This window comes from Pan paniscus, chromosome 10 (genome assembly GCF_029289425.2).
Source record: "Pan paniscus chromosome 10, NHGRI_mPanPan1-v2.0_pri, whole genome shotgun sequence".
Classification (NCBI taxonomy): domain Eukaryota; kingdom Metazoa; phylum Chordata; class Mammalia; order Primates; family Hominidae; genus Pan; species Pan paniscus.
In genome coordinates this window covers 38,227,780-38,252,897 of record NC_073259.2, presented here as the reverse complement: position 1 = coordinate 38,252,897, position 25,118 = coordinate 38,227,780, and the positions used below count along the sequence as shown (strand labels likewise).

The following is a 25,118-nucleotide window of genomic DNA, read 5'->3' as shown; positions in this document are numbered from 1 at the left end:
TAGGTTGCATATCAATAGGGAGCATGTTTAAGGAATGTTAGCCGGTAGTCTTTGCTAGGTGTGAGGGGTGAAATTTTTCTTTATCAAGGCTCAACTGTTTTCGAAGTCTTCAGGCTTGAAGTTCTGGAGAAAACAACTAGGCTCTCCGGGCGAGATCCCGAATACCAGTTTAAGGGATTTGAAATGCAAGGCCGTCTGGGACTCCACTGCCACGGATGGGCACCAGGCGGCGCCGGTCGGATCCGTCCCGGGACTAGCAGGGCTTTGGGCAGCAACCCGCAGGGAGCCCGACCGCCTCTCGCCAGGTCCGGGCAGCTGGTGGGGGAGGTTCCAGAGGTCCACGCCATTCGTGGACGCAGTCTCTAGTGTCCTCTCCGCGTCCCACTTCACTGCCCCATCCCCTTTCCTGCGAGAGCCTGGACTTGGAAGGCACCTGGGAGGGTGTAAGCGCCTTGGTGTGTGCTCATCTGGGTCCCCAGAAGAGCGGCGGGAACTGCGGCCGCCCGGACGGTGCGGCCAGACTCCAGTGTGGAAGGGGAGGCAGCTGTTCTCCCAGGCGGCCGTGGGGGGCAGCAGAGGGGACGGCGACAGGTGCGGGAGCCCCTCCCGGGGTAGAAGTGGAAAGGCGGGCTCCGGAGTCTGTTCCCAGGCTGGAAACCACCCCCGCCCCCCATCCAAATCCCCGGGAGAGGCCCGGCCGGCGCCGGGTCTGGAGGAGGAAGCGGCCAGAGACAGTGCAATTTCACGCGGTCTCTGTGGCTCGGGTTCCTGGGCTGGGTGGATGAGTTATGGGGTTTCGAGTCTGGGAGAAACTGAGGTGGCCTGGACGTGAGGCAAAAAACACCCTCCCCCTCAAAAACACACAGAGAGAAATATTCACATTCTGAGAGAAAATCCACCAAGTGAACCAACCGGCTAGGGGAGTTGAGTGATTTGGTTAATGGGCGAGGCCAACTTTCAGGGGGCAGGGCTTTGGAGAGCTTTCCACTCCCTCATTCATTACCCTTCCCTGGATCTGGGGGCTTTCGGAATCTCGACCTCCCCTTGGCCTATCTCCTGCAGAAAAATTAGGGTGAGCCCCATCCTCGATCTGCTCTGCCAAGTTGCGGGACCGCGGGGCGTGGCACGCTCGGGGCAGGCGGTCCGAGGCTCCGCAATCCCTACTCCAGCCTCGCGCGGGAGGGGGCGCGGCCGTGACTCACCCCCTTCCCTCTGCGTTCCTCCCTCCCTCTCTCTCTCTCACACACACACACACCCCTCCCCTGCCATCCCTCCCCGGACTCCGGCTCCGATTGCAATTTGCAACCTCCGCTGCCGCCGCCGCAGCAGCCACCAATTCGCCAGCGGTTCAGGTGGCTCTTGCCTCGATGTCCTAGCCTAGGGGCCCCCGGGCCGGACTTGGCTGGGCTCCCTTCACCCTCTGCGGAGTCATGAGGGCGAACGACGCTCTGCAGGTGCTGGGCTTGCTTTTCAGCCTGGCCCGGGGCTCCGAGGTGGGCAACTCTCAGGCAGGTAAGTGGCGCGAGAGCACCGGCGGGCTCGGCACCTGGGAGCCGGAACCCAGTGCGCGCAGCCTCGGAGGGCATGGGCACGGTCTCAGGCGGCGCGGGGTTGTGGGTGCTGCCTCCGGTTTGCCAGGACCACCTGGGAGAGGGGCGGTCAGGCTCGGGTTATCGGCGTGGTCCGGCCGAGGGCGGCATTCCGGGACCCTCACGCCACCCTTCCCCAGAGCGTCGCCGACCCTCTAATTGGTCTCCCCAGAAGAGGCTGAGGCCGAAACAGTAGTTCACACTTCTGAGGGGCCCTGCAGGGAGCGGAGCAGGGAGCTTCATTCTGTAAACAGGAGGTGCTTGGAGGTGGGGGCCTTGGCGGAAGGGTCTCGGTTTGCTCGCCAACCCCCTGCCCCCCACCCCGCGCCGATTTCAGCTACCCCTAGTTTCGTTGTTTTGCCGACAGGGCGGAGCTACAGAAGGTTGGAGGGGGTTGTTGTTCTCTGGTGTTGGAAAAACAGGAGCGGCACCTCCTCTTCCGTGAGTGAGCCTGCCCTGGGGAGGTCTGAGATTAACCAGAGGGCCAAGTTCAGGTGACATCAGGCAGGAGGCCCAACAGAGGCTGGCGCCCCCTTTCCTCAGTATAGCAGAGCTTAAGCAACATCTCTTTGTCAAGACCCAGGTCAACGCAACTCATATTTATTGAGCATCTACTATACACAAGACCCTGGGCCAGGAGCTGTAGGGGCAAGGATGTCCAGCCTCTGGTCTTTTCTCTCCCCAACCTGAGGATCAAGAGGGCACCTCTGCTACTTTCTAAGCCTCCTGCCTTGGGGAGTCCTTCCTGGGCTCAGCTTGTGCCTCCCGCCCCCATTTTGCTTATTGTCTGACACTGTCTCTAGGACCCTAGACAGAGCCCCGGATTGCTCTTCTCCAGTCCTCCCCCGACTCCCATGCTATCTGAGCCCACCCCTTTGGGGTGTCTCTGGGACCGTGGACACCTGAGAACTGAAGTTCTGTGGATCTCCTCCTCTCCCCTCAGATCTCAGCTTGGGGTTTGGCACAGCCAGGGCCCCTTCCCCAGTGTGGGAGTGGAAGAAACCACCTGTGCTTCCCTCACAGTTGCTGGGCCTAAATTTAGATCCTGGGATTTTTAGATGTGAACACTCCCAGCTGGTGGAGGGGGGTGGTCTGGGGACTGGCGTGGGAGGGAGCAGTGGAGTGACTGTATAACTGTCCCATCCAGACTCCTGCAATCTTCACCCAGAAACCCAGGAGTACCAGATTCTGGCCACCCTCCCTGGGGAGGCAGGAGGCAGGCATGGTTGGGTCTCTTTACCCTTTATCTGGGTCCTGCAGCCTCTGGGCATCCGGCCCTGTCTCAGTCCTTCTATAGCCCCTTTGTCCTGGCTGTGATGGGGGTGGGGGATGTTGGAGGGGAGGCCTCTGGTTGAGGAGGGGCTGGAGATTCTGGCTCTATCCCACCCCTAGTGCTCTCTACCAAAGGAGGGCCTGTGACACTGCCCCTCCCTATGCTCCCGGTTCCTGGGTACAGCAGGGATTTTTATGATTCCCCTCCCCTGCCCTGCTCCCCAAGCTGCCTAGCTCCTCCCCAGAGGTGTTGTTTGTGCTCCCTTCCTGCCCAGGCCCTTTGCCCCCTGTTTGTGTAATATGGACTTTACCCTCAGGGTAGCAGGGAACTGGGCTACTTCTAACACTGTAGCCTTCCAAGCACAGACACAAAGTCTGCACAAACACTTATGGGCACGTGGGATAGATGGGGCCACCTGAAATACTTCCTGCAAGGAAACCCAACTATAGATTCCTGAGCCAGCAGGACCAATGTGTACGTGTTCGTGTGTACATTGTGTGTGTATGTGTGTGCCCACACTACTACTTCCCTGTACAGAAAGCTTGGCTCCTCCCTTATCTGGGGAGAAGTTTTGGCACTATAACTTGGGAAAGGGGGTATCCTGCCAGGAAGGGGATTGGGGTGGGGCTGTTCCAGAAATGGCTAACCTTCCTCGTCTCTTTCATTTCAACCCAAGGACCCTGGAGTTCCCAGCTCCTCTGGAACTAGCTCTCTTTGCTGGGACTAGCCAACCTTCATGGGGAGTGATAAGGAGCCCTCCAAGGTCAAGAAGTCAGACTAGGGGTGTATGTTATAGGAGGGATTGGGGCCTCACCAGTCTCCCTCCCTCCATTCCCACTGTTGCCTCCCACTGAGCTATCACCGCCTCAGGGAAGGGTGGCTGGAACAGGTGGTATCTACCCCCTGCTCCCCACCCCACACATGGTCTTTCCCTGAACCAGAGGAAAGAGACTGGGGTAGGGCTTCAGAGTCCAGGACTTCCCATAGCCCGTTGTCCACCACATTTGCAAAGAAGAGTGAACTCCCAAGGCTGACATGCCATGTACCTCTAGTCTAGGCTCTCCCCTAGTGTGGGTGAGGCTTGCCATGGTGAAAGGCTTTTTCACGAACCTCTTCTAACAATGAAATTGTGTGGAGGCTCAATATGGGGCATCTGCTACTATCTCTCTCCAGGTTCCTCTGTATTTGCTGAAAAATACTCTAGGGCTGGAAAGTGATGCTGAGGTTGCTAGAGTGTGTTGGGATGGGGGAGAGAGTGAGAAGGAAAGCCTGAGTTTAGGAAGGCGGGGAGGCAACTAGCTCCTTATCTTCCAGCTTTAAAGACAAAGCTCCCATTGACCCCCCCTCGCCCCACCACTGCCAGAGCTCCCCCCTCTACTGAGGTCACTTGTCTGAGCCCAAGGCTTGAGGGTGGAGGGGAGTGCTGCTGAGGACGGGGTGTCTAGGGACAGGGTGGGGCAGCCCCCCTCCTGGATAGAATCGCCTCATTGTGGGCTGGACTGTGGCCCCAGGCACTGCCCCCACCCTCTGCCCCCATCCCACCCTCAGTAGACACAATAGGGGCTGTGTACTAGTCCCAAAGAGATATTTATTCCAGGACCTAGAGAGAGGCAGGATGAGGGTAGAGAAGTGAGTGCCCTAGTTGGAGGGGAAGAGGAGGGTAATCAAAGTTGCGGCCTTTTCCTAACTTCTCTTTTCTAGGGAGAGAAACAAATTCCCTGTCTTCCTTCTCAATTAACCCCTTAGTACCCAAAAGAAGCACAGAGGGGTCCCAGGTTGAAAAAGGAAATCTTTTCACCTTCCCATTCATGGAATGGTAAGGGGATTCTGAGAAGAGAGAAAGCTCTCAGGCCACTACAGCTTCTGCCTATCGCTTGTGGGAGGGTTGGAGGCAAATGCCATCTGATCCTGTCTAATGTAACTGGAAGAGGGCAACCAAGGGGGTGATCTTTGGGGATGGCAGATGGGCTGAGAATTTGTGTCCAGCCCTCAGCCACTCTTCCCTCTGCTTTGAACAGTGTGTCCTGGGACTCTGAATGGCCTGAGTGTGACCGGCGATGCTGAGAACCAATACCAGACACTGTACAAGCTCTACGAGAGGTGTGAGGTGGTGATGGGGAACCTTGAGATTGTGCTCACGGGACACAATGCCGACCTCTCCTTCCTGCAGGTTAGTGTGCCCACCCTCCTTCCTCAACCTGCTCCTCTTTATTCTCCCCTAGAACCCTCCTTCCTTCTTCAGGGCTACCTTCTGCTGGAGTTCACCCTTCCTAAGACTCAGGAGTTCCTAAGATTCAAAACCGTGTATTTATGGGGACAGTGGCTGTCATCTGGGACCTATGGTCTCACTGTTGTAGCCAGGGATATATAGGGGGCAGGGTCAGGGGCAGGTGGTGTTCTGTGGATAGTGCAAGGTCAGCAGGGACTAGTGCAGAGAGACACCTGAGGACCGAGAGGTTACCTGGGGAGATGAGGAAGGGGCCCTCCTGGTATGAGGCACTTTGAGGAGAAAGCTGCCTGTCTTCACTCCCAGAAGTGACACAGTAGTGTGACACAGTCTACTCCCTACTGCCAAATAGGAATTAGCAAGAGTTAAGGCCAGGTGCAGTGGCTCATGCCTGTAATCCCAGCACTTTGGGAGGCCAAGGAAGGCAGATCACTTGAGGTCAGGAGTTCAAGACCAGCCTGGGCAACGTGGTGAAACGCTGTCTCTACAAAAATACAAAAATTAGCTGGGTATGGTGGCATGCACCTGTAGTCCCAGCTGCTTGGAGGGCTGAGGTGGGAGGATTGCTTGAGCCCAGGAGTCTGACGCTGCAGTGAGCGAGATTGTGCCACTCGTAACAGAGCGAGACCCTGTCTCACCAAAAAAAAAAAAAAAAAAGGTCAAGCTCGGATCACCTGAGGTCAGGAGTTCGAGACCAGCCTGACCAACATGGAAAAACCACATCTCTACTAAAAATACAAAATTAGCCAGGTGTAGTGGCACATGCCTGTAATCCCAGCTACTTGGGAGGCTGCGGCAGGAGAATTGCTTGAACCCGGGAGGTGGAGGTTGTGGTGAGCCAAGATCGCACTATTGTACTCCAGCCTGGGCAACAAGAGTGAAACTCCGTCTCAAATTAAAAAAAAAAGAAAAAAAGAAAGGAAAGAAAGAAGGAAGAATTAAAACAGTTAAAGAGTCTTTAATGCCTGAAGGAGGAGAGGGGATTGAGATTATTTTGCCCTGTTGTCTCTCTCATTTACATAATCTGCTCTGTCACAGTGGATTCGAGAAGTGACAGGCTATGTCCTCGTGGCCATGAATGAATTCTCTACTCTACCATTGCCCAACCTCCGCGTGGTGCGAGGGACCCAGGTCTACGATGGGAAGTTTGCCATCTTCGTCATGTTGAACTATAACACCAACTCCAGCCACGCTCTGCGCCAGCTCCGCTTGACTCAGCTCACCGGTCAGTTCCCGATGGTTCCTTCTGGCCTCACCCCTCAGCCAGCCCAAGACTGGTACCTCCTTGATGATGACCCAAGACTGCTCACTCTAAGTGCCTCTTCCAAGGTGCCTGTCACCTTGGCCGCTGTCTAAAGGTCCATTGCTCCCTAAGCAATAGAGGGCCCCCAGTAGGGGGAGCTAGGGGCATCTGCTCCAGGGAAAGGAACCCTGTGTCCTTGTGGGGCTGGAGTCAGAGCTGGATCTGTTAACCGTTTTTCTAATTTCAAAGTACAGTGTACCGGAGTCCAGGCGTGATGGCTTACACCTGTAATCCCAGCATTTTGGGAGGCCAAGGAGGGCAGATCACTTGAGATCAGGAGTTTGAGACCAGCCTGGCCAACATGGCGAAACCCTGTCTCTACTAAAAATACAAAAAAAAATAAAAAATAAAAAATTAGCTGGCTATAGTGGTGCGCACCTGTAATCCCAGCTGTTCGTGAGGCTGAGGCAGGAGACTCGCTTGAACCTGGGAGGTGGAGGTTGCAGTGAGCTGAGATTGCACCACTGCACTCTAGCGTAAGTGACAGTGAGACTCCGTCTCAAAAAAAAAAAAAAAAAAAAAAGCCTGGGCGCGGTGGCTCATGCCTGTAATCCCAGCACTTTGGGAGGCCAAGGCAGGTGGATCACAAGGTCAGGAGATCGAGACCATCCTGGCTAACACAGTGAAACCCTGTCTCTACTAAAAATACAAAAAATTAGCCAGGTGTGGTGGCGGGCGCCTGTAGTCCGAGCTACTCGGGAGGCTGAGGCAGGAGAATGGCGTGAACCCGGGAGGCGGAGCTTGCAGTGAGCCAAGATTGCACCACTGCACTCCAGCCTGGGCGACAGAGCAAGACTCCAAAAAAAAAAAAAAAAAAACCAAAGTACAGTATACCTGGATGTCCCTCCTTCCCTAGGAATTCTACCTTTACTCTCCTAAACCAAACCCCTATGAGCTGGAGGAATATAGGGGTTAAAAACCACCTGTCCATCTTCTGCTTCTCCCTGTCCCAGTCAGTTGGAAAACATATGGGCAGGGCTTGGGGGAGGGGATGTTGAGTCAGAAATCTCTCCCTCTCTCCCTTCCCCTCCCCCACTAGCTAAACCGGATCTGGACAGGTGACTGAGGAGGCAGGAGTTTCTTTTGGCCTGACTCCTCATCTTATAAATGGAGTCTTCTCTGCAGCTTAGATTTAATTGGACCTATCTGTCTGCCTCATTCTCCCACTCCTGAGTCTCAGGTGTCCTTTTGGATGGGTGGAGAGGTAAGGAAGAGGCGTTCTGCTGCGGCCCTTAACCCTGTCACTTCTTTCCCTACCTCAGAGATTCTGTCAGGGGGTGTTTATATTGAGAAGAACGATAAGCTTTGTCACATGGACACAATTGACTGGAGGGACATCGTGAGGGACCGAGATGCTGAGATAGTGGTGAAGGACAATGGCAGAAGCTGTAAGTGGCCGTGATCAAGATTGCTCCCCAGTCCCACCAAACCACAGTGACTCCCTTCTTTCCATCATCCTTACATTCCTGATCTGAACCCGCCTCCCCAGTGAACAAACACCTCAGGTCCCTGACTCAGCAGCCCACCAGGAGAGACCATTCCAGTCTCCTGGAATCTAAACCACAGAGGAGGTGTTTCAAGAAAAGGAGCAGGCTGAGCATGGTGGCTCATGCCTATAATCCTGGCACTTTGGGAAGCCAAGGTGGGAGGATCGCTTGAGCCCAGGAGTCCAAGACCAGCCTGAGTAACATAGCAAAAAATCTACAAAAAATTTTAAAAAATCAGACAGGCGTAGTGGCTCGCACCTGTAATCCCGGCTACTCAGGAGGCTGAGGCAGAGGATTGCTTGAGCCCAGGAGGCTGCAGCTGGAGTGAGCTGTGATTGTGCCATTGTACTCTAGCCTGGGCAACAGAGTGAGACCCTGTCTCAAAAAAAAAAAAAAAAAAAAAAATCCCTGAGTACTAAGCAGGGAAGCCAGATCTTTAGACTCCACATCTGTTACTCGTTCCACTAGAATATACTCCCATTTCCTTGGAGCCCACCTTCCCCTGACCATTCACATGCATATATTCCTGCATATATTCAGTTTGCCCAGGAGGAACTAAGTTCCTGGGTTGGGACTGGGACTAAGGTTGGCATTTGCCCCAGTCCCTCCCCTTCAGCTGCCCAGTGGGTGGTGTGGAGGCGTGGCCGCGCCCCTTGTTGACAGGTTCACTTGAGCCCAGCCCTGCTCTCCAAGGGCAGGGAGGGACACAGCCCTGGCTTTTTGCTTCCCGGGATTGAGGTGCCTGTGTGCTGACATCATACCCTGTTGATTAAAACAAGCCTTTCTTAGCCCTGATGGCCCCTTGTGTTGCCTTCCTTCCCAACCAGGTCCGCCCTGTCATGAGGTTTGCAAGGGGCGATGCTGGGGTCCTGGATCAGAAGACTGCCAGACATGTGGGTTTGAAATTCCCTCCAAAAACTTCACTCATACGCTTTCATATCCCTTCCTCCCCAAGCCTGGGTCAACACTGTGGGGGAGGCATGAGCAGTGGCCTCAGACTTCAGTCCTAGGAGCCCTAACAGCCATGCTTTCTCTCCTTCCATAGTGACCAAGACCATCTGTGCTCCTCAGTGTAATGGTCACTGCTTTGGGCCCAACCCCAACCAGTGCTGCCATGATGAGTGTGCCGGGGGCTGCTCAGGCCCTCAGGACACAGACTGCTTTGTATGTACCCTTTCCATTGCCTGGGTTCTGAAATTGGGATGTGGCCTTTGAGGAGGAGGTAGGGGTACACACGTAACATAAATCTGATGAGCCTCCTTTTTTCCCAGGCCTGCCGGCACTTCAATGACAGTGGAGCCTGTGTACCTCGCTGTCCACAGCCTCTTGTCTACAACAAGCTAACTTTCCAGCTGGAACCCAATCCCCACACCAAGTATCAGTATGGAGGAGTTTGTGTAGCCAGCTGTCCCCGTAAGTGTCTGAGGGGAAGGAACAATGATCAACAATAGTAGATCCAAGATTTTAGACAAAATTGTGGAAGGGAAAAAGAATCCAGTTGGTGATAAATAGGGAGATTGGTGAATGGTTATGATCATCTAATCACTCCAGTGAGTGACCCTTACGTCCAGTCCTCCCATGACTTCAGCTATCACCCTTACTTCTGCTCCTTGTAGCAACAAATAGTAAAGAGACTTTTGAATCTATAGGGCAGCACTTAAGGGATCTAGGGTGGCAGATGGGGACAAATCCAGTGCAGAGCTGGAGGGAGCCTAGGCCCAGAGCAAGGGTTCCATTGGTAGCTGGTGGTGTTCCTCCCTCATCTCTAATGGTGTCCTCCTCCTCTTCCCTAGATAACTTTGTGGTGGATCAAACATCCTGTGTCAGGGCCTGTCCTCCTGACAAGATGGAAGTAGATAAAAATGGGCTCAAGATGTGTGAGCCTTGTGGGGGACTATGTCCCAAAGGTGGGTAGGAGATGGTAAGAAGTTGTAAAGAGACAGCCTTTCCTCTGAGCCTGCGCAGACCACCCCCACTGAACCTCTCTTACATTTGCAGCCTGTGAGGGAACAGGCTCTGGGAGCCGCTTCCAGACTGTGGACTCGAGCAACATTGATGGATTTGTGAACTGCACCAAGATCCTGGGCAACCTGGACTTTCTGATCACCGGCCTCAATGGGTTAGAGATCCTGCCTTCCCTCCTTAGACCCCAGCCCACACACCCCTCACAGTTCATTTCATTGGCCAAAACTTTCCTATGTGGAGCTGACTAGGAATCAAAGTCATAAAATTCTAGCCTGTTACAAAGGACCTGAAAGAATGCTTAACACATCCTCCATCCAGGTCTTCAGTCCCCTCAGGAACATCTTTGAGCAATTCAATATCGCCCTGCCAAGGAACAAGGGACAGGAACAACATATCCTCCTCCTTAAAGTTTTCTTTTTTATTCTTTTTTCTTTTTTGAGATAGGGTCTTGCTCTGTCACCTAGGCTGGAGTGCAGTGGCGTGATCTCGACTCACTGTAGCCTCGACCTCCTGGGCTCAAGTGATCCCAAGTAGCTGGGACTATAGGCACACACCATCATACTTGACTAATTTTTTTGTATTTTTTTGTAGAGACAGGGTCTTGCTATGTTGCCCAGGCTGATCTCGAACTCCTGTGCTCAAGCAATCCTCCCATCTTGGCCTCCCAAAGTGCTAGGGATCACAGCACCCAACCTCCTTCTTAAAGTTTTGTTAAAGTTCTTCCTTAGATTTGGATAAAAATCTGTCTCCAGGCTGGGCCTGGTGGCTCATGCCTATAATCCCAGCACTTTGGGAGGCCGAGGTGGGCGGATTACGAGGTCAGATCGACACCATCCTGGCTAACGTGGTGAAATGCCATCTCTACTAAAAATACAGAAATTAGCTGGGTGTGGTGGTGCACATGCCTGTAATCCCAGCTACTCAGGAGGCTGAGGCACGAGAATCACTTGAACCCAGGAGGCGGAAATTGCAGTGAACCGAGATTACACCACCGCACTTCAGCCTGGCGACAGAGCGAGACTCTGTCTCAAAAAAAAAAAAAAAAGAAAAAATTCTGTCTCCCCATGACTTTTAGCTGTTTTCACTCATTCTGCTCCTTGGAGCAAAAAGAACAAAGGGACTTTCTAGTCTATAGGACAGCATTTAAAATGTGTGTGTGTGTGTGTGTAAAAAAAAAACCACTATGACCACCTGTTTTTTTTTCCTTTAATTTTTTATTTTGACATAATTTTAGATCTACACTGAAGTTGCAAGAATGGTATAAAATTCCCCATATACTTTTTTTTTTTTTTTAAGACAAAGTCTTACTCTGTTCCCCAGGCTAGAGTGCAGTGGTGCAATCTTGGCTCACTGCAACCTCCGCCTCCTCTGCCTCCCGGGTTCAAGCAATTCTCCTGCCTCAGTCTCCTGAGTAGCTGGAATTATAGGTGTGTGCCATCATGCCCAGCTAATTTTTATATTTTTAGTAGAGACAGGGTTTCACCATGTAGGCCAGGCTGGTCTCGAACTCCTGACCTCAAGTGATCCACCCGCCTCAGCTTCCCAAAGTGTTGGGATTACAAGTGTGAGCCACCGCGTCTGGCCCCCCCATATACTCTTTTACCCAGATCCTCCAAATGTTAACATACCACATATGGCCGGGCACAGTGGCTCATGCCTGTAATCCCAGCACTTTGGGAGGCCGAGGCAGGTGGATCACTAGGTGTGGATCACGAGGTCAAGAGATTGAGACCATCCTGGCCAACATGGTGAAACCTCATCTCTACTAAAAATACAAAAATTAGCTGGGCGTGGTGGTGTGCGCCTGTAGTCCCAGTTACTCAGGAGGCTGAGGCAGGAGAATCGCTTGAACCTGGGAGGCGGAGGTTGCAGTGAGCCGAGATCGCGGCACTGCACTCCAGCCTGGTGAAAGAGTGAGACTCTGTCCCCCACCAAAAAAAATACCACATATGCTTTATCACTTCTCTCTCTGGCTCTCTCTCTCTACACACACACACACACACACACACACACACACACAAAACACATGCTATTGTTTTTCTGGACCACGTGAGGGTAAATTTTCACACATGGTTCTTTCTTCCCCATTATATTTCAGCGTATATTCCTTAAAAATAATATTTTCTTACATAACCACAGCATAGTTGTTTGAATCGGAAAATTAACATTAACACAAAATATTATCTAAGCTACAGACCTTATTCAGATTTCACTAATTGTCCTCCTAAGGTTTGGGATCATACATTACATTCAGTTATCGTGGCTCTTCAATCTCCTTTATAACAGCTCCTCAGGTTTTGTTTATCTTTCATGATATTCTTGATGAGTATAGATTAGGTAATGGGCAGCATGTTCTTCAGTTTGGATTAGTTTGATGTGTCCTCATGATTAGATTCAAGTTTTTGTAGTTTTTTTTTGAGACAAGGTCTGGCTCTATTGCCCAGGCTGGAATGCAGTGGCATGATCTCAGCTCACTGCAACCTCTGCCTCCTGTGCTCAAGCGAGCACCTCAGCCCCCTGAGTAGCTGGGATTACAGGTGCATGCCACCATGCTTGGCTAATTTTATATATATATAAATAATATATATATAAATATATATTACAAATATATATTATATATAAATATAAACATATATTATAAATATATAATATATAAAAATATTATATATAAATTTATATATTTATATAGAAATATATATAAATATAAATATTATATATTATATACTATTAATATATATTTATATATGTGTGTGTATATATATATATTTTTTTTTTTGAGACGGAGTCTCGCTCTTGTTGCCCAGGCTGGAGTGCAGTGGCGTGATCTCAGCTCACCACAACCTCCACCTCTCAGGTTCAAGCCATTCTCTATAGAGACAGGGTTGCACCATGTTGTCCAGGATGGTCTCGAACTCATGAGCTCAAGTGATCCTCCTGTCTCAGCCTCCCAAAGTGCTGGGATTATAGGCATGCGCCGCTGCCAGGCTGGAGTTTGATAAGAACACCACAGAGGCTGTGAGCTCAGGGCATCCTATTGAGGATGTACGTGATGTTGATTTGTCCCAGCACTCACAATGATGTCTCTGGTCACTTAGTTAAGGTGATATCTGTCAGGTTTTTCTACTGTAAAGTTACTGTTTTTCCATTCACAATTAATGAATGTCTTGGAATAATTGCCTGAATCAATTATTGTTATGATAGTTGCCAAATGATAATTTTCTAATTCCATTATTCCTTCTGCATTTGTTTGTTGGCATTCTACTGTTAGGAAGAGTCTTTCCAGCTGAGCACAGTGGCTTATGCCTGTAATCTCAGCCCTTTGGGAGCCAGTGGGAAAATTGCTTGGGCCCAGGAGTTCAAGGTTACAGTGAGCTATGATGGCACTACTGCTCTCCAGCCAGTGCACTCACTCTGCACAACAGAGTGAGACCCTGTCTCTTTAAAAAAAAAAAAAAAAAAAAAGGCCAGGTGCAGTGGCTTACGCCTGTAATTCCAGCACTTTGGGAGGCCGAGGCGGGCAGATCACGAGGTCAGGAGTTCGAGACCAGCCTGGCCAGCATGGTGAAACCCTGTCTCTACTAAAAATACAAAAAATTAGCCAGGCATGGTGGTGTGCTCCTGTATTCCCAGCTACTTAGGAAGCTGAGGCAGGAGAATCACTTGAACCCAGGAGGTGGAGGTTGCAGTGAGCTGAGATTGCTGCCACTGTACTCCAGCCTGGGCGATAGAGCAAGACTCTGTCTCAAAAAAAAAAAAAAAAAAAAAAAAAAGGTCTTCCTTTCCTGTTTACTCTTATGGATACTTATTTTATTCTAGTCAATGGTTATAATCCTTTACAATCATTATTTATTTTAGCCAGCCCCTCCAAGTTGGCTCCTGTGTTCTTTGGGCTGTACCCTTAATTCTTTGAGTCTTGTCTTGTTTGCACAAGATGCTCTGGGCTTTATATTATATTTATTTCCCCCATCCCAGCCATTTCTCCAAGGAATATTTCCTTTTAGTGGAGAATGATATTTAGAAACCAAATGCTGAGGCTGGGTGTGCTCATTGCCATTGAGTTATACCTTTACCTTATTGACTGGTTTCTACTGTTCTACTCAGAGACCCCTGGCACAAGATCCCTGCCCTGGACCCAGAGAAGCTCAATGTCTTCCGGACAGTACGGGAGATCACAGGTGAGTGGCAGAGAGTTTGCCCTTTCTAGAAGAATAGGTGAACCACTGGCATAAATTGCGGTATAACTACTTGAGAAAATCACGTCCCAAGTTACAGGGGAGGAGCCAGGAGAACCCAAGAAAGAAGAAGGCTCCCTGCCCATATGCCTCTCTCCAACCCCTCAGGTTACCTGAACATCCAGTCCTGGCCGCCCCACATGCACAACTTCAGTGTTTTTTCCAATTTGACAACCATTGGAGGCAGAAGCCTCTACAAGTGAGTAAAGGGTATGGAGGAAATGGCATCTTCAGGCAATGAAGCCTGTGTCATAGGCATTCTTTAGTAAAATACAAGGCACTGTCTCATACAGCAGTGCCTCAAAACCAAAGGGTTTCAGAGTTTCACGAGGAAAAGGCAAAAGGAGGGGGATTCCCTCTCAGTGGATCTGACTAGCCCTGAGCAAATTTCTTGACTAACATGAATCCTTTGAATAGTTAATGTTCCCTTAGTAGTCTCTCCTCTCATCCTGTCTCCTTATTCTCAGCCGGGGCTTCTCATTGTTGATCATGAAGAACTTGAATGTCACATCTCTGGGCTTCCGATCCCTGAAGGAAATTAGTGCTGGGCGTATCTATATAAGTGCCAATAGGCAGCTCTGCTACCACCACTCTTTGAACTGGACCAAGGTGCTTCGGGGGCCTACGGAAGAGCGACTAGACATCAAGCATAATCGGCCGCGCAGAGACTGCGGTGAGGGAAAGGGTCTGCCAGGTGGTGAGAATAGGGAGTCAGGGAGGAGAGGGGCTGGGTTGAGGGATGGAACCAAGGAGAAGGGGGCTGTTAGGCTGGAAGCAGTAACGAGGAAGAATAATGAAGAGAGGGCTTGCTGGGAGTCCTCAGACTCCTCTCCTAACCCACCCCTTCCTTTCCAGTGGCAGAGGGCAAAGTGTGTGACCCACTGTGCTCCTCTGGGGGATGCTGGGGCCCAGGCCCTGGTCAGTGCTTGTCCTGTCGAAATTATAGCCGAGGAGGTGTCTGTGTGACCCACTGCAACTTTCTGAATGGGTACAGTAAGGGGAGCCAGTCAAGGATGGGTGGGGGTGGGGCCCTGCAATGGAACTGTTCAGGTGGCATACAATAAAAGTCTTTAGACAGCTTTCTGCATGTGCCTTGGTGGGACTGAGGTAGGAGACCTGTGGTTGTGAGATCGGAGCATGAAGGTCAGGACTTGGAAGTGACCCCCCTCCCTTTATTCCCCACTACAGGGAGCCTCGAGAATTTGCCCATGAGGCCGAATGCTTCTCCTGCCACCCGGAATGCCAACCCATGGAGGGCACTGCCACATGCAATGGCTCGGTATACTAGTAGCACCAGGATCTCCAAGGGAGACAGAGAAGGGGCAATACTTGGAGCATCTGGGGAATTATATGGCTAAGGATAGCACAGAGAGGCCAGATAATGCTAGGGCCTGCAGATAGAAGATCCTGAATGTCTGGGTTGGTCTTTGCTGGGAGGTATGGAATTGACCTTGGGATCTGATTCTTCCTGACCTTCTCTCTTCCACTCAGGGCTCTGATACTTGTGCTCAATGTGCCCATTTTCGAGATGGGCCCCACTGTGTGAGCAGCTGCCCCCATGGAGTCCTAGGTGCCAAGGGCCCAATCTACAAGTACCCAGATGTTCAGAATGAATGTCGGCCCTGCCATGAGAACTGCACCCAGGGGTCAGTGATGGGATAATAAGGAGAGGGGGTCAGGTGGAAGGGTAGGAGCACAGAACTAGAGTGAGGGAAGCAGAAAGAAGAGAGAGGCTGTGATTCAAGAATCACTCCCAGCTGGCCGGGCGCAGTGGCTCACACCTGTAATCCCAGCACTTTGGGAGGCCGAGGTGGGTGGATCACCTGAGGTCGGGAGTTCGAGACCAGCCTGACCAATATGGAGAAACCCCGTCTCTACCAAAAATTTAAAATTAGCCGGGCGTGGTGGCGCATGCCTGTAATCCCAGCTATGCGGGAGGGTGAGGCAGGAGAATTTCTTGAACCCAGGAGGCAGAGGTTGCGGTGAGCTGAGATTGCATCATTGTACTCCAGCCTGGGCAACAAGAGCGAAACTCTGTCTCAAAAAAAAAAAAAAAAAGAATCACTCCCAGCTGTGTAGCGAAGGATTGGAGAAAGGGAAAATCAGTAACAGCACAAAATTACACCACAGTTTTGGGAACCTGGAATAACCTCAGTTCAAGGGAGTTTCACAGAAGAGGGGCTTGGGGAGAGCTAGTGAGCTGGAGGTGGAGGCCATGTCTTGGGATCAGCTCTGGGCTCCAGGATGGGATGCCACGGTAAGTTCTGAAACAAGCTTTTGTATGTTAGGCTGTTGAAATTGAGCCTCTGTTGTCCAAGCTCTCATTTAAGGTGGTGACTTTCTTCCCTAGGTGTAAAGGACCAGAGCTTCAAGACTGTTTAGGACAAACACTGGTGCTGATCGGGTATGATGGGGTTGGAGATTCTGGAAACTGGGGATATTTGGGAGTTGGGAGAGAGGTGGTTACCTGGAGAGAAGAGGGAGGCTGTCTTCATTCTGGCCTTTTATGTATGCAGTCCACTATCACTGGACACTTGGGACTCAAGAATGCAGGCTTCTGGACTTCCCTTCCTAAAATTAACTTTCAGTAGTCTAAGACTGGTCCAGATTTAGGTTGGTCCCTTCAGTGCTTAAGGATATATATGTGAATGTTAATTTCTTGCCCCAGTTCAGCATCATACCTTCAACACAAGTATAGTTGACATTTGTAAGGAAGATGCAAACCCAGGATAATGTTGGGTTTCTATATATCCCATAGCAAAACCCATCTGACAATGGCTTTGACAGTGATAGCAGGATTGGTAGTGATTTTCATGATGCTGGGCGGCACTTTTCTCTACTGGCGTGGGCGCCGGATTCAGAATAAAAGGGCTATGAGGCGATACTTGGAACGGGGTGAGGTGAGTACTTAGCTTACTTTTGTTTTTTCTTTTCTTTTTTTGCATGCCCTGGAAGTCTCTTTATAGCTTAATTTTGAGTGGTACCCTGTGCACCCAGGGGTCAGTGATGGGAAAAATGTCACTCCCCTCCTCTTTCCCCAGAGATTTGATCCCTTTCTTCAAGGAAGTAGTGTGGTCCCCTAGAAGAACACTGGTCAGAGAAATGGGGGGCATGCATTCTAGTCCTGATTTTGCCATTAATTTGCCACATGACTTTGAAGAAGTTACTTATCTTCTCTGTGCCTCAGTTTATGCATCTATACAGAGGAAATAACATTTGTCCTTCCAGGATGGCTGTAAGGGTAAAGGGGGATGATGTATGTGAAAGTGCTTTGGAAAGCACAGAGCACTGTATAAAAGGTACTCAAGGTGGTAATAGTACTACCAACTCTCCCTAGCTGTCCCCTTCCCCACTTTGTGCTCCTCCATCAAAGGGAAAACCCAACCCCTTTGATTCCTGATCTCATGAGCACAAATAACTTCCTCAGTTCTCAGGGTCTGTACCTCAATATGCCTATAATGCATTCCAGGACTAACGGTGCTTCCTCTTCCTGCCCTTTCAGCTGTGCTGCTTTTGGCATTCACCTATGGGGAGCGGGTTGGAGTGGGACATGGGAATGGCCTTTCCTGAGTAACTCCTTCCCATTTGCTCCTCAGAGCATAGAGCCTCTGGACCCCAGTGAGAAGGCTAACAAAGTCTTGGCCAGAATCTTCAAAGAGACAGAGCTAAGGAAGCTTAAAGTGCTTGGCTCGGGTGTCTTTGGAACTGTGCACAAAGTGAGTGACCCATAGGAATTCTGGAGAGGTGGGGAAGGCATCTAGGGCAAAGGGGTGAAAGATTTTCACATAGGATTGACCTAGGGAGAATGACCTTATGCTAACTCCTGCCCCAAACTTCCCAGGGAGTGTGGATCCCTGAGGGTGAATCAATCAAGATTCCAGTCTGCATTAAAGTCATTGAGGACAAGAGTGGACGGCAGAGTTTTCAAGCTGTGACAGACGTAAGTGAAGGAAATTCTGTATGCTGCTAGGAGAGAGGACAATATTAGATACAATCATGTAGAAGCAGGGTCCTGTGCTTCTCAGCAGCTACTATGTTAGCCAGAATGTTGGGGGTGGGGGGGCCTGGGCTGGCTGTGCACATGCTGAGTGTATGTGAACCTGTTGGTTTCCTAGATAACACCTTTTGTGTCTCTTAGCATATGCTGGCCATTGGCAGCCTGGACCATGCCCACATTGTAAGGCTGCTGGGACTATGCCCAGGGTCATCTCTGCAGCTTGTCACTCAATATTTGCCTCTGGGTTCTCTGCTGGATCATGTGAGACAACACCGGGGGGCACTGGGGCCACAGCTGCTGCTCAACTGGGGAGTACAAATTGCCAAGGTGAGAGAAGCCTGGAGGAATTCTGTGATAAGAACTGCTTGTCTGGGGGCCAGCCAGGAAAAAGTGGGAAGGTTGAAGTTCTGAGAGGTGGGGTCCCCAACCCCCGGGCTGCAGACTGGTACCAGTCCATGGCCTGTTAGGAACCGGGCCACAGAGCATGTGAGCGGCAGGCGAGCGAGTGAAGCTTCATCTGTATTTACAGCCAGTCCCCATCACTTGCATTACCGCCCGAGTTCCGCCTCCTGTCAGATCAGGGGCAGCATTAGATTCTCTTAGGAGCTTGACTTCTATTGTGAACTGTGCATGTGAAGGATCTAGGTTGTGCACTCCTTATGAGAATCTAACTAATGCCTGATGATCTGAGGTGGAACAATTTCATCCCAAAACCAACCCTCCCCTTCCCCTGGAAAAACTGTCTTCCACAAAACCAGTCCCTGGTGCCAAAAAAGGTTGGGGACCGCTGCTGAGAGGTACCTTCAAGATTTGGGGGAATTCCAGATCTCAGTGACTGATTCCCCCAACCTTAAGAATACTTTCTTCCCCTATACCTACAGGGAATGTACTACCTTGAGGAACATGGTATGGTGCATAGAAACCTGGCTGCCCGAAACGTGCTACTCAAGTCACCCAGTCAGGTTCAGGTGGCAGATTTTGGTGTGGCTGACCTGCTGCCTCCTGATGATAAGCAGCTGCTATACAGTGAGGCCAAGGTGAGGAGACACAAAGGGTAAGGAGGCGGGGGTGGAGTGAAGCATGGGGATAGGGAGCAGCCAGTGGTCTCTTCCAGAGGCAAGCAGATGCTTCATGGTAAGTTCAAGGAGAGAAGGCTGCAGATGCCAGATATTTTAGTTCAGAGGGCAACAAAGAAAATAATGATCAAGAACTTGGGACTGGCCGGGCGCGGTGGCTCACGCCTGTAATCCCAGCACTTTGGGAGGCTGAGGCGGGTGGATCACAAGGTCAGGAGATCAAGACCATCCTGGCTAGCACGGTGAAACCCCGTCTCTACTAAATATACAAAAAAAAAAAAATTAGCCAGGTGTGGCGGCATGCATCTGTAGTCCCAGTTACTCAGGAGGCTGAGGCAGGAGAATGGTGTGAACCCAGGAGGCGGAGCTTGCAGTGGGCCGAGATCGCACCACTGCACTCCAGCCTGGGCGACAGAGCGAGACTCCGTCTCAAAAAAAAAAAAAAAAAGAACTTGGGACTTGGAAATGCTAAGAAAATTTGTGGAAATAAACTTGTGATACCTCTATCTTTAATCCGCAGACTCCAATTAAGTGGATGGCCCTTGAGAGTATCCACTTTGGGAAATACACACACCAGAGTGATGTCTGGAGCTATGGTCAGTGCATCTGGATGCCCTCTCTACCATCACTGGCCCCAGTTTCAAATTTACCTTTTGAGACCCCCTCTTAGAATCTCTAAGCACTTCAGATTTTTGTGTCATATCAGGTTCTGCCTTCCCTTCACTTCATGCCCATGTCTACTATTTTGCCAGTGACTAGTCCATGTCTTCCTGCACCAGGTGTGACAGTTTGGGAGTTGATGACCTTCGGGGCAGAGCCCTATGCAGGGCTACGATTGGCTGAAGTACCAGACCTGCTAGAGAAGGGGGAGCGGTTGGCACAGCCCCAGATCTGCACAATTGATGTCTACATGGTGATGGTCAAGTGTGAGTTACCTGCTGAGCCCAACCATTTTCTTTCTCTTTTTTTCTTTTTTCTTTTTCTTTTTTTTTTTTTTGAGACAGAGTCTCACTCTTCTCACCCAGGCTGGAGTGCAATGGTGCAATCAATCTTGGCTCACTACAACCTCCACCTCTCGGGTTCAAGCGATTCTCCTGCTTCAGCCTCCGGAGTAGCTGGGATTACAGGCGCCCACGACACCTGGATAATTGTTATACTTTTAGTAGAGATGGGGTTTCACCATGTTGGCCAGGCTGGTCTCAAACTCCTGACCTCAGGTGATCCGCCTGCCTCAGCTTCCCAAAGTGCTGGGATTACAGGTGTGAGCCATCATGCTCGGCCTGACTGCAGCCATTTTCTGACTTCCCTCTGTACTCCTCTTATGGCTCTATTCCTTTTTTTTTTTTATGGAGTCTCGCTCTGTTGCCCATACTGGAGTGCAGTAGCGTGACCTTGGCTCACTGTGACCTCCACGTTCCAGGTTTAAGTTCTTCTGTCTCAGCTTCCCAAATAGCTGGGACTTTAGGCGTGCACCACCACGCCCAGCTAATTTTTTTTTTGTCTTTTTAGTAGAGATGGGGTTTCACTATGTTGGCCAGGCTGGTCTCAAAGTCCCGACCTCAGGTGATCCACCCGCCTTGGCCTCCCAAAGTGCTGGGATTATAGGTGTGGGCCACCGCGCCCGGCCATGGAATGTATTCTCTTTTATGTCTCTACCTCCTACATCTTATCTCCAGGTTGGATGATTGATGAGAACATTCGCCCAACCTTTAAAGAACTAGCCAATGAGTTCACCAGGATGGCCCGAGATCCACCACGGTATCTGGTCATAAAGGTGAGTAGGGAGTAGGAGGTGCTAAGGAAATTTAGAAAAAGGAGGAGTTGGCTGGAACCAGGATTCCCCCTAACAATCACCTATCGATATAGAGAGAGAGTGGGCCTGGAATAGCCCCTGGGCCAGAGCCCCATGGTCTGACAAACAAGAAGCTAGAGGAAGTAGAGCTGGAGCCAGAACTAGACCTAGACCTAGACTTGGAAGCAGAGGAGGACAACCTGGCAACCACCACACTGGGCTCCGCCCTCAGCCTACCAGTTGGAACACTTAATCGGCCACGTGGGGTAAGACACCTTCTAATTACCCAACACTTTGCACCCTGAGCCCTCACAAACCCTACAGATACCCAGATTAACTACTCAAAGGCCCCCATGGTGAATGTAGATTTCTCCCTTCATCTTAACCTTTTCCTTATTTTTTCATCCTAGAGCCAGAGCCTTTTAAGTCCATCATCTGGATACATGCCCATGAACCAGGGTAATCTTGGGGAGTCTTGCCAGGTAAGTTCTGTTGCTGAGAGGCTGAGTTTTAGGATCAGATTGATACGAGTAGTATGGAAGACATTAGAAACCTCTGAGGTTTAATCAATGTCCTGCAAAAAAGAAGGCAGTGAGGGCCGGGCGAGATGGCTCACACCTGTAATCCCAGCACTTTGGGAGGCCAGAGAGAGTGGATCACCTGAGGTTAGGAGTTTGAGACCAGCCTGGCCAACATGGTGAAACCCCGTCTCTACCCAAAATACAAAAATTAGCTGGGTGTGGTGGTGCACACCTGTAATCCCAGCTACTCAGGAGGCTGAGACAGGAGAATCGCTTGAACCCGGGAGGCAGAGGTTGCAGTGAGCTGAGATTGTACCACTGCACTCCAGCCTCGGTGACAGAGCAAGACCCTGTCTCTTAAAAAAAAAAGGCCAGGTGCGGTGGCTCACGCCTGTAATCCTAGCACTTTGGGAGGCCGAGGTGGGCGGATCATGAGGTCAGGAGTTCGAGACCAGCCTGGCCAACATGGCAAAACCCTGTCTCTACTAAAAATACAAAAACTAGCTGCACATGATGGCAGGTGCCTGTAATCCCAGCTACTTGGGAGGCTGAGGCAGGAGAATCACTTGAACAGGGAAGCAGAGGCTGCAGTGAGCCAAGATAATGCCACTGCACTCCAGCCTGGGCAACAAGAATAAGACTCCACCTCAAAAAAAAAAAAAAAAAAAAAAAAGGCAGTGAACAACCCAGTATCCTTCTAAACAAATCTCTCTTCTTTCCTCATCATGTAAATCTCCTTGCATAATTTTCTTCCTTAGGAGTCTGCAGTTTCTGGGAGCAGTGAACGGTGCCCCCATCCAGTCTCTCTACACCCAATGCCACGGGGATGCCTGGCATCAGAGTCATCAGAGGGGCATGTAACAGGCTCTGAGACTGAGCTCCAGGAGAAAGTGTCAATGTGTAGGAGCCGGAGCAGGAGCCGGAGCCCACGGCCACGCGGAGATAGCGCCTACCATTCCCAGCGCCACAGTCTGCTTACTCCTGTTACCCCACTCTCCCCACCAGGGTTAGAGGAAGAGGATGTCAACGGTTATGTCATGCCAGATACACACCTGAAAGGTGCCTGACTCTTCCTAGGGCTTTCCTCAATTTTTCCTCGAATCCTTTCCCCGGGCTCCTCTTGTTTTTTCTTCTCTGATCATATGCCTCTCTGTCCTATTAATTTTGTCAAACTTTCCCCTACCCTCATGAAGTTCTTCACATACCTAGCCTTTCTTCTCAACCCCCAGGTACTCCCTCCTCCCGGGAAGGCACCCTTTCTTCAGTGGGTCTCAGTTCTGTCCTGGGTACTGAAGAAGAAGATGAAGATGAGGAGTATGAATACATGAACCGGAGGAGAAGGCACAGTCCACCTCATCCCCCTAGGCCAAGTTCCCTTGAGGAGCTGGGTTATGAGTACATGGATGTGGGGTCAGACCTCAGTGCCTCTCTGGGCAGCACACAGAGTTGCCCACTCCACCCTATACCCATCATGCCTACTGCAGGCACAACTCCAGATGAAGACTATGAATATATGAATCGGCAACGAGATGGAGGTGGTCCTGGGGGTGATTATGCAGCCATGGGGGCCTGCCCAGCCTCTGAGCAAGGGTATGAAGAGATGAGAGCTTTTCAGGGGCCTGGACATCAGGCCCCCCATGTCCATTATGCCCGCCTAAAAACTCTACGTAGCTTAGAGGCTACAGACTCTGCCTTTGATAACCCTGATTACTGGCATAGCAGACTTTTCCCCAAGGCTAATGCCCAGAGAACGTAACTCCTGCTCCCTGTGGCACTCAGGGAGCATTTAATGGCAGCTAGTGCCTTTAGAGGGTACCGTCTTCTCCCTATTCCCTCTCTCTCCCAGGTCCCAGCCCCTTTTCCCCAGTCCCAGACAATTCCATTCAATCTTTGGAGGCTTTTAAACATTTTGACACAAAATTCTTATGGTATGTAGCCAGCTGTGCACTTTCTTCTCTTTCCCAACCCCAGGAAAGGTTTTCCTTATTTTGTGTGCTTTCCCAGTCCCATTCCTCAGCTTCTTCACAGGCACTCCTGGAGATATGAAGGATTACTCTCCATATCCCTTCCTCTCAGGCTCTTGACTACTTGGAACTAGGCTCTTATGTGTGCCTTTGTTTCCCATCAGACTGTCAAGAAGAGGAAAGGGAGGAAACCTAGCAGAGGAAAGTGTAATTTTGGTTTATGACTCTTAATCCCCTAGAAAGACAGAAGCTTAAAATCTGTGAAGAAAGAGGTTAGGAGTAGATATTGATTACTATCATAATTCAGCACTTAACTATGAGCCAGGCATCATACTAAACTTCACCTACATTATCTCACTTAGTCCTTTATCATCCTTAAAACAATTCTGTGACATACATATTATCTCATTTTACACAAAGGGAAGTCGGGCATGGTGGCTCATGCCTGTAATCTCAGCACTTTGGGAGGCTGAGGCGGAAGGATTACCTGAGGCAAGGAGTTTGAGACCAGCTTAGCCAACATAGTAAGACCCCCATCTCTTTAAAAAAAAAAAAAAAAAAAAACTTTAGAACTGGGTGCAGTGGCTCATGCCTGTAATCCCAGCCAGCACTTTGGGAGGCTGAGATGGGAAGATCACTTGAGCCCAGAATTAGAGACAAGCCTATGGAAACATAGCAAGACACCGTCTCTACAGGGGAAAAAAAAAAAAAAAAAAAAAAAAAACTGAGCCTTAAAGAGATGAAATAAATTAAGCAGTAGGTCCAGGATGCAAAATCCTCCCAATTCCTGTGCATGTGCTCTTATTGTAAGGTGCCAAGAAAAACTGATTTAAGTTACAGCCCTTGTTTAAGGGGCACTGTTTCTTGTTTTTGCACTGAATCAAGTCTAACCCCAACAGCCACATCCTCCTATACCTAGACATCTCATCTCAGGAAGTGGTGGTGGGGGTAGTCAGAAGGAAAAATAACTGGACATCTTTGTGTAAACCATAATCCACATGTGCCGTAAATGATCTTCACTCCTTATCCGAGGGCAAATTCACAAGGATCCCCAAGATCCACTTTTAGAAGCCATTCTCATCCAGCAGTGAGAAGCTTCCAGGTAGGACAGAAAGAAGATCCAGCTTCAGCTGCACACCTCTGTCCCCTTGGATGGGGAACTGAGGGAAAACGTCTGTTGTATCACTGAAGTTTTTTGTTTTGTTTTTATACGTGTCTGAATAAAAATGCCAAAGTTTTTTTTCAGCTTCCTGTCTGTCAAATGAAGACATTTCGTATGTTAGATAAGAGATCTGCTCCTCAGCAGTGGATACTCACCTTTCTGTCTTCTGACAGTGCTACTCTGTCCCATGCAGCTTTCTCTAGTCCTACTATTCTATTTCTTTAGAACAACCATAGCGCATAGTCCTTTTCATTAAGGGTTTTAGTAGGAATCTACAAGGCAACCAATTGGGAATAACAAAAAGAACCTACGTGCTTGAGGACTTATAAAAAGCCCTATACGTGTCTGGTCTCCTTCAGAGGCCAAACACTGAAACCTCCAGATGCTTCTGAATTCATTATCTTAGAAAAGTCATCAAATCTTTTTATTTTTTCACGGTAAGAACTCTCAACAAACATGTCTTTCTGAACACTTCCCTTAGGTGCTCCATCCAGGTGCCTGTTATTGGAACAATAAGGTCATGTTACTTC

General features: G+C 50.1%; 1 protein-coding gene across 4 annotated transcripts; it reads left to right on the top strand.

The window, feature by feature from the left end:
• Nucleotides 1–1,274: 1,274 nt before the first annotated feature.
• ERBB3 (erb-b2 receptor tyrosine kinase 3) lies at nt 1,275–24,671 on the top strand. Of its 4 annotated transcripts, none has more exons than XM_034935667.3 (28): nt 1,275–1,512; nt 4,881–5,032; nt 6,128–6,314; nt 7,655–7,780; nt 8,707–8,772; nt 8,925–9,043; nt 9,151–9,292; nt 9,673–9,786; nt 9,878–9,998; nt 13,946–14,019; nt 14,185–14,275; nt 14,544–14,749; nt 14,932–15,064; nt 15,265–15,355; nt 15,568–15,722; nt 16,427–16,480; nt 16,835–16,976; nt 17,673–17,792; nt 17,918–18,016; nt 18,215–18,400; nt 18,955–19,110; nt 19,670–19,745; nt 19,929–20,075; nt 20,826–20,923; nt 21,016–21,207; nt 21,352–21,423; nt 22,221–22,521; nt 22,692–24,671. In XM_034935667.3, exons 1-28 carry the CDS (start codon nt 1,431–1,433, stop codon nt 23,216–23,218), a joined length of 4,029 nt encoding a protein of 1,342 aa, XP_034791558.1. In that variant the 5' UTR covers nt 1,275–1,430; the 3' UTR covers nt 23,219–24,671. The 4 variants fall into 4 exon arrangements, with proteins under 4 accessions (XP_034791558.1, XP_034791560.1, XP_054951524.1 ...); XM_034935669.3 differs by lacking the exon at nt 1,275–1,512 and adding an exon at nt 4,489–4,678; XM_055095549.1 differs by lacking the exons at nt 1,275–1,512; nt 4,881–5,032 and adding an exon at nt 6,587–6,868 and having other exon boundaries at nt 6,178–6,314.
• Nucleotides 24,672–25,118: the final 447 nt, after the last annotated feature.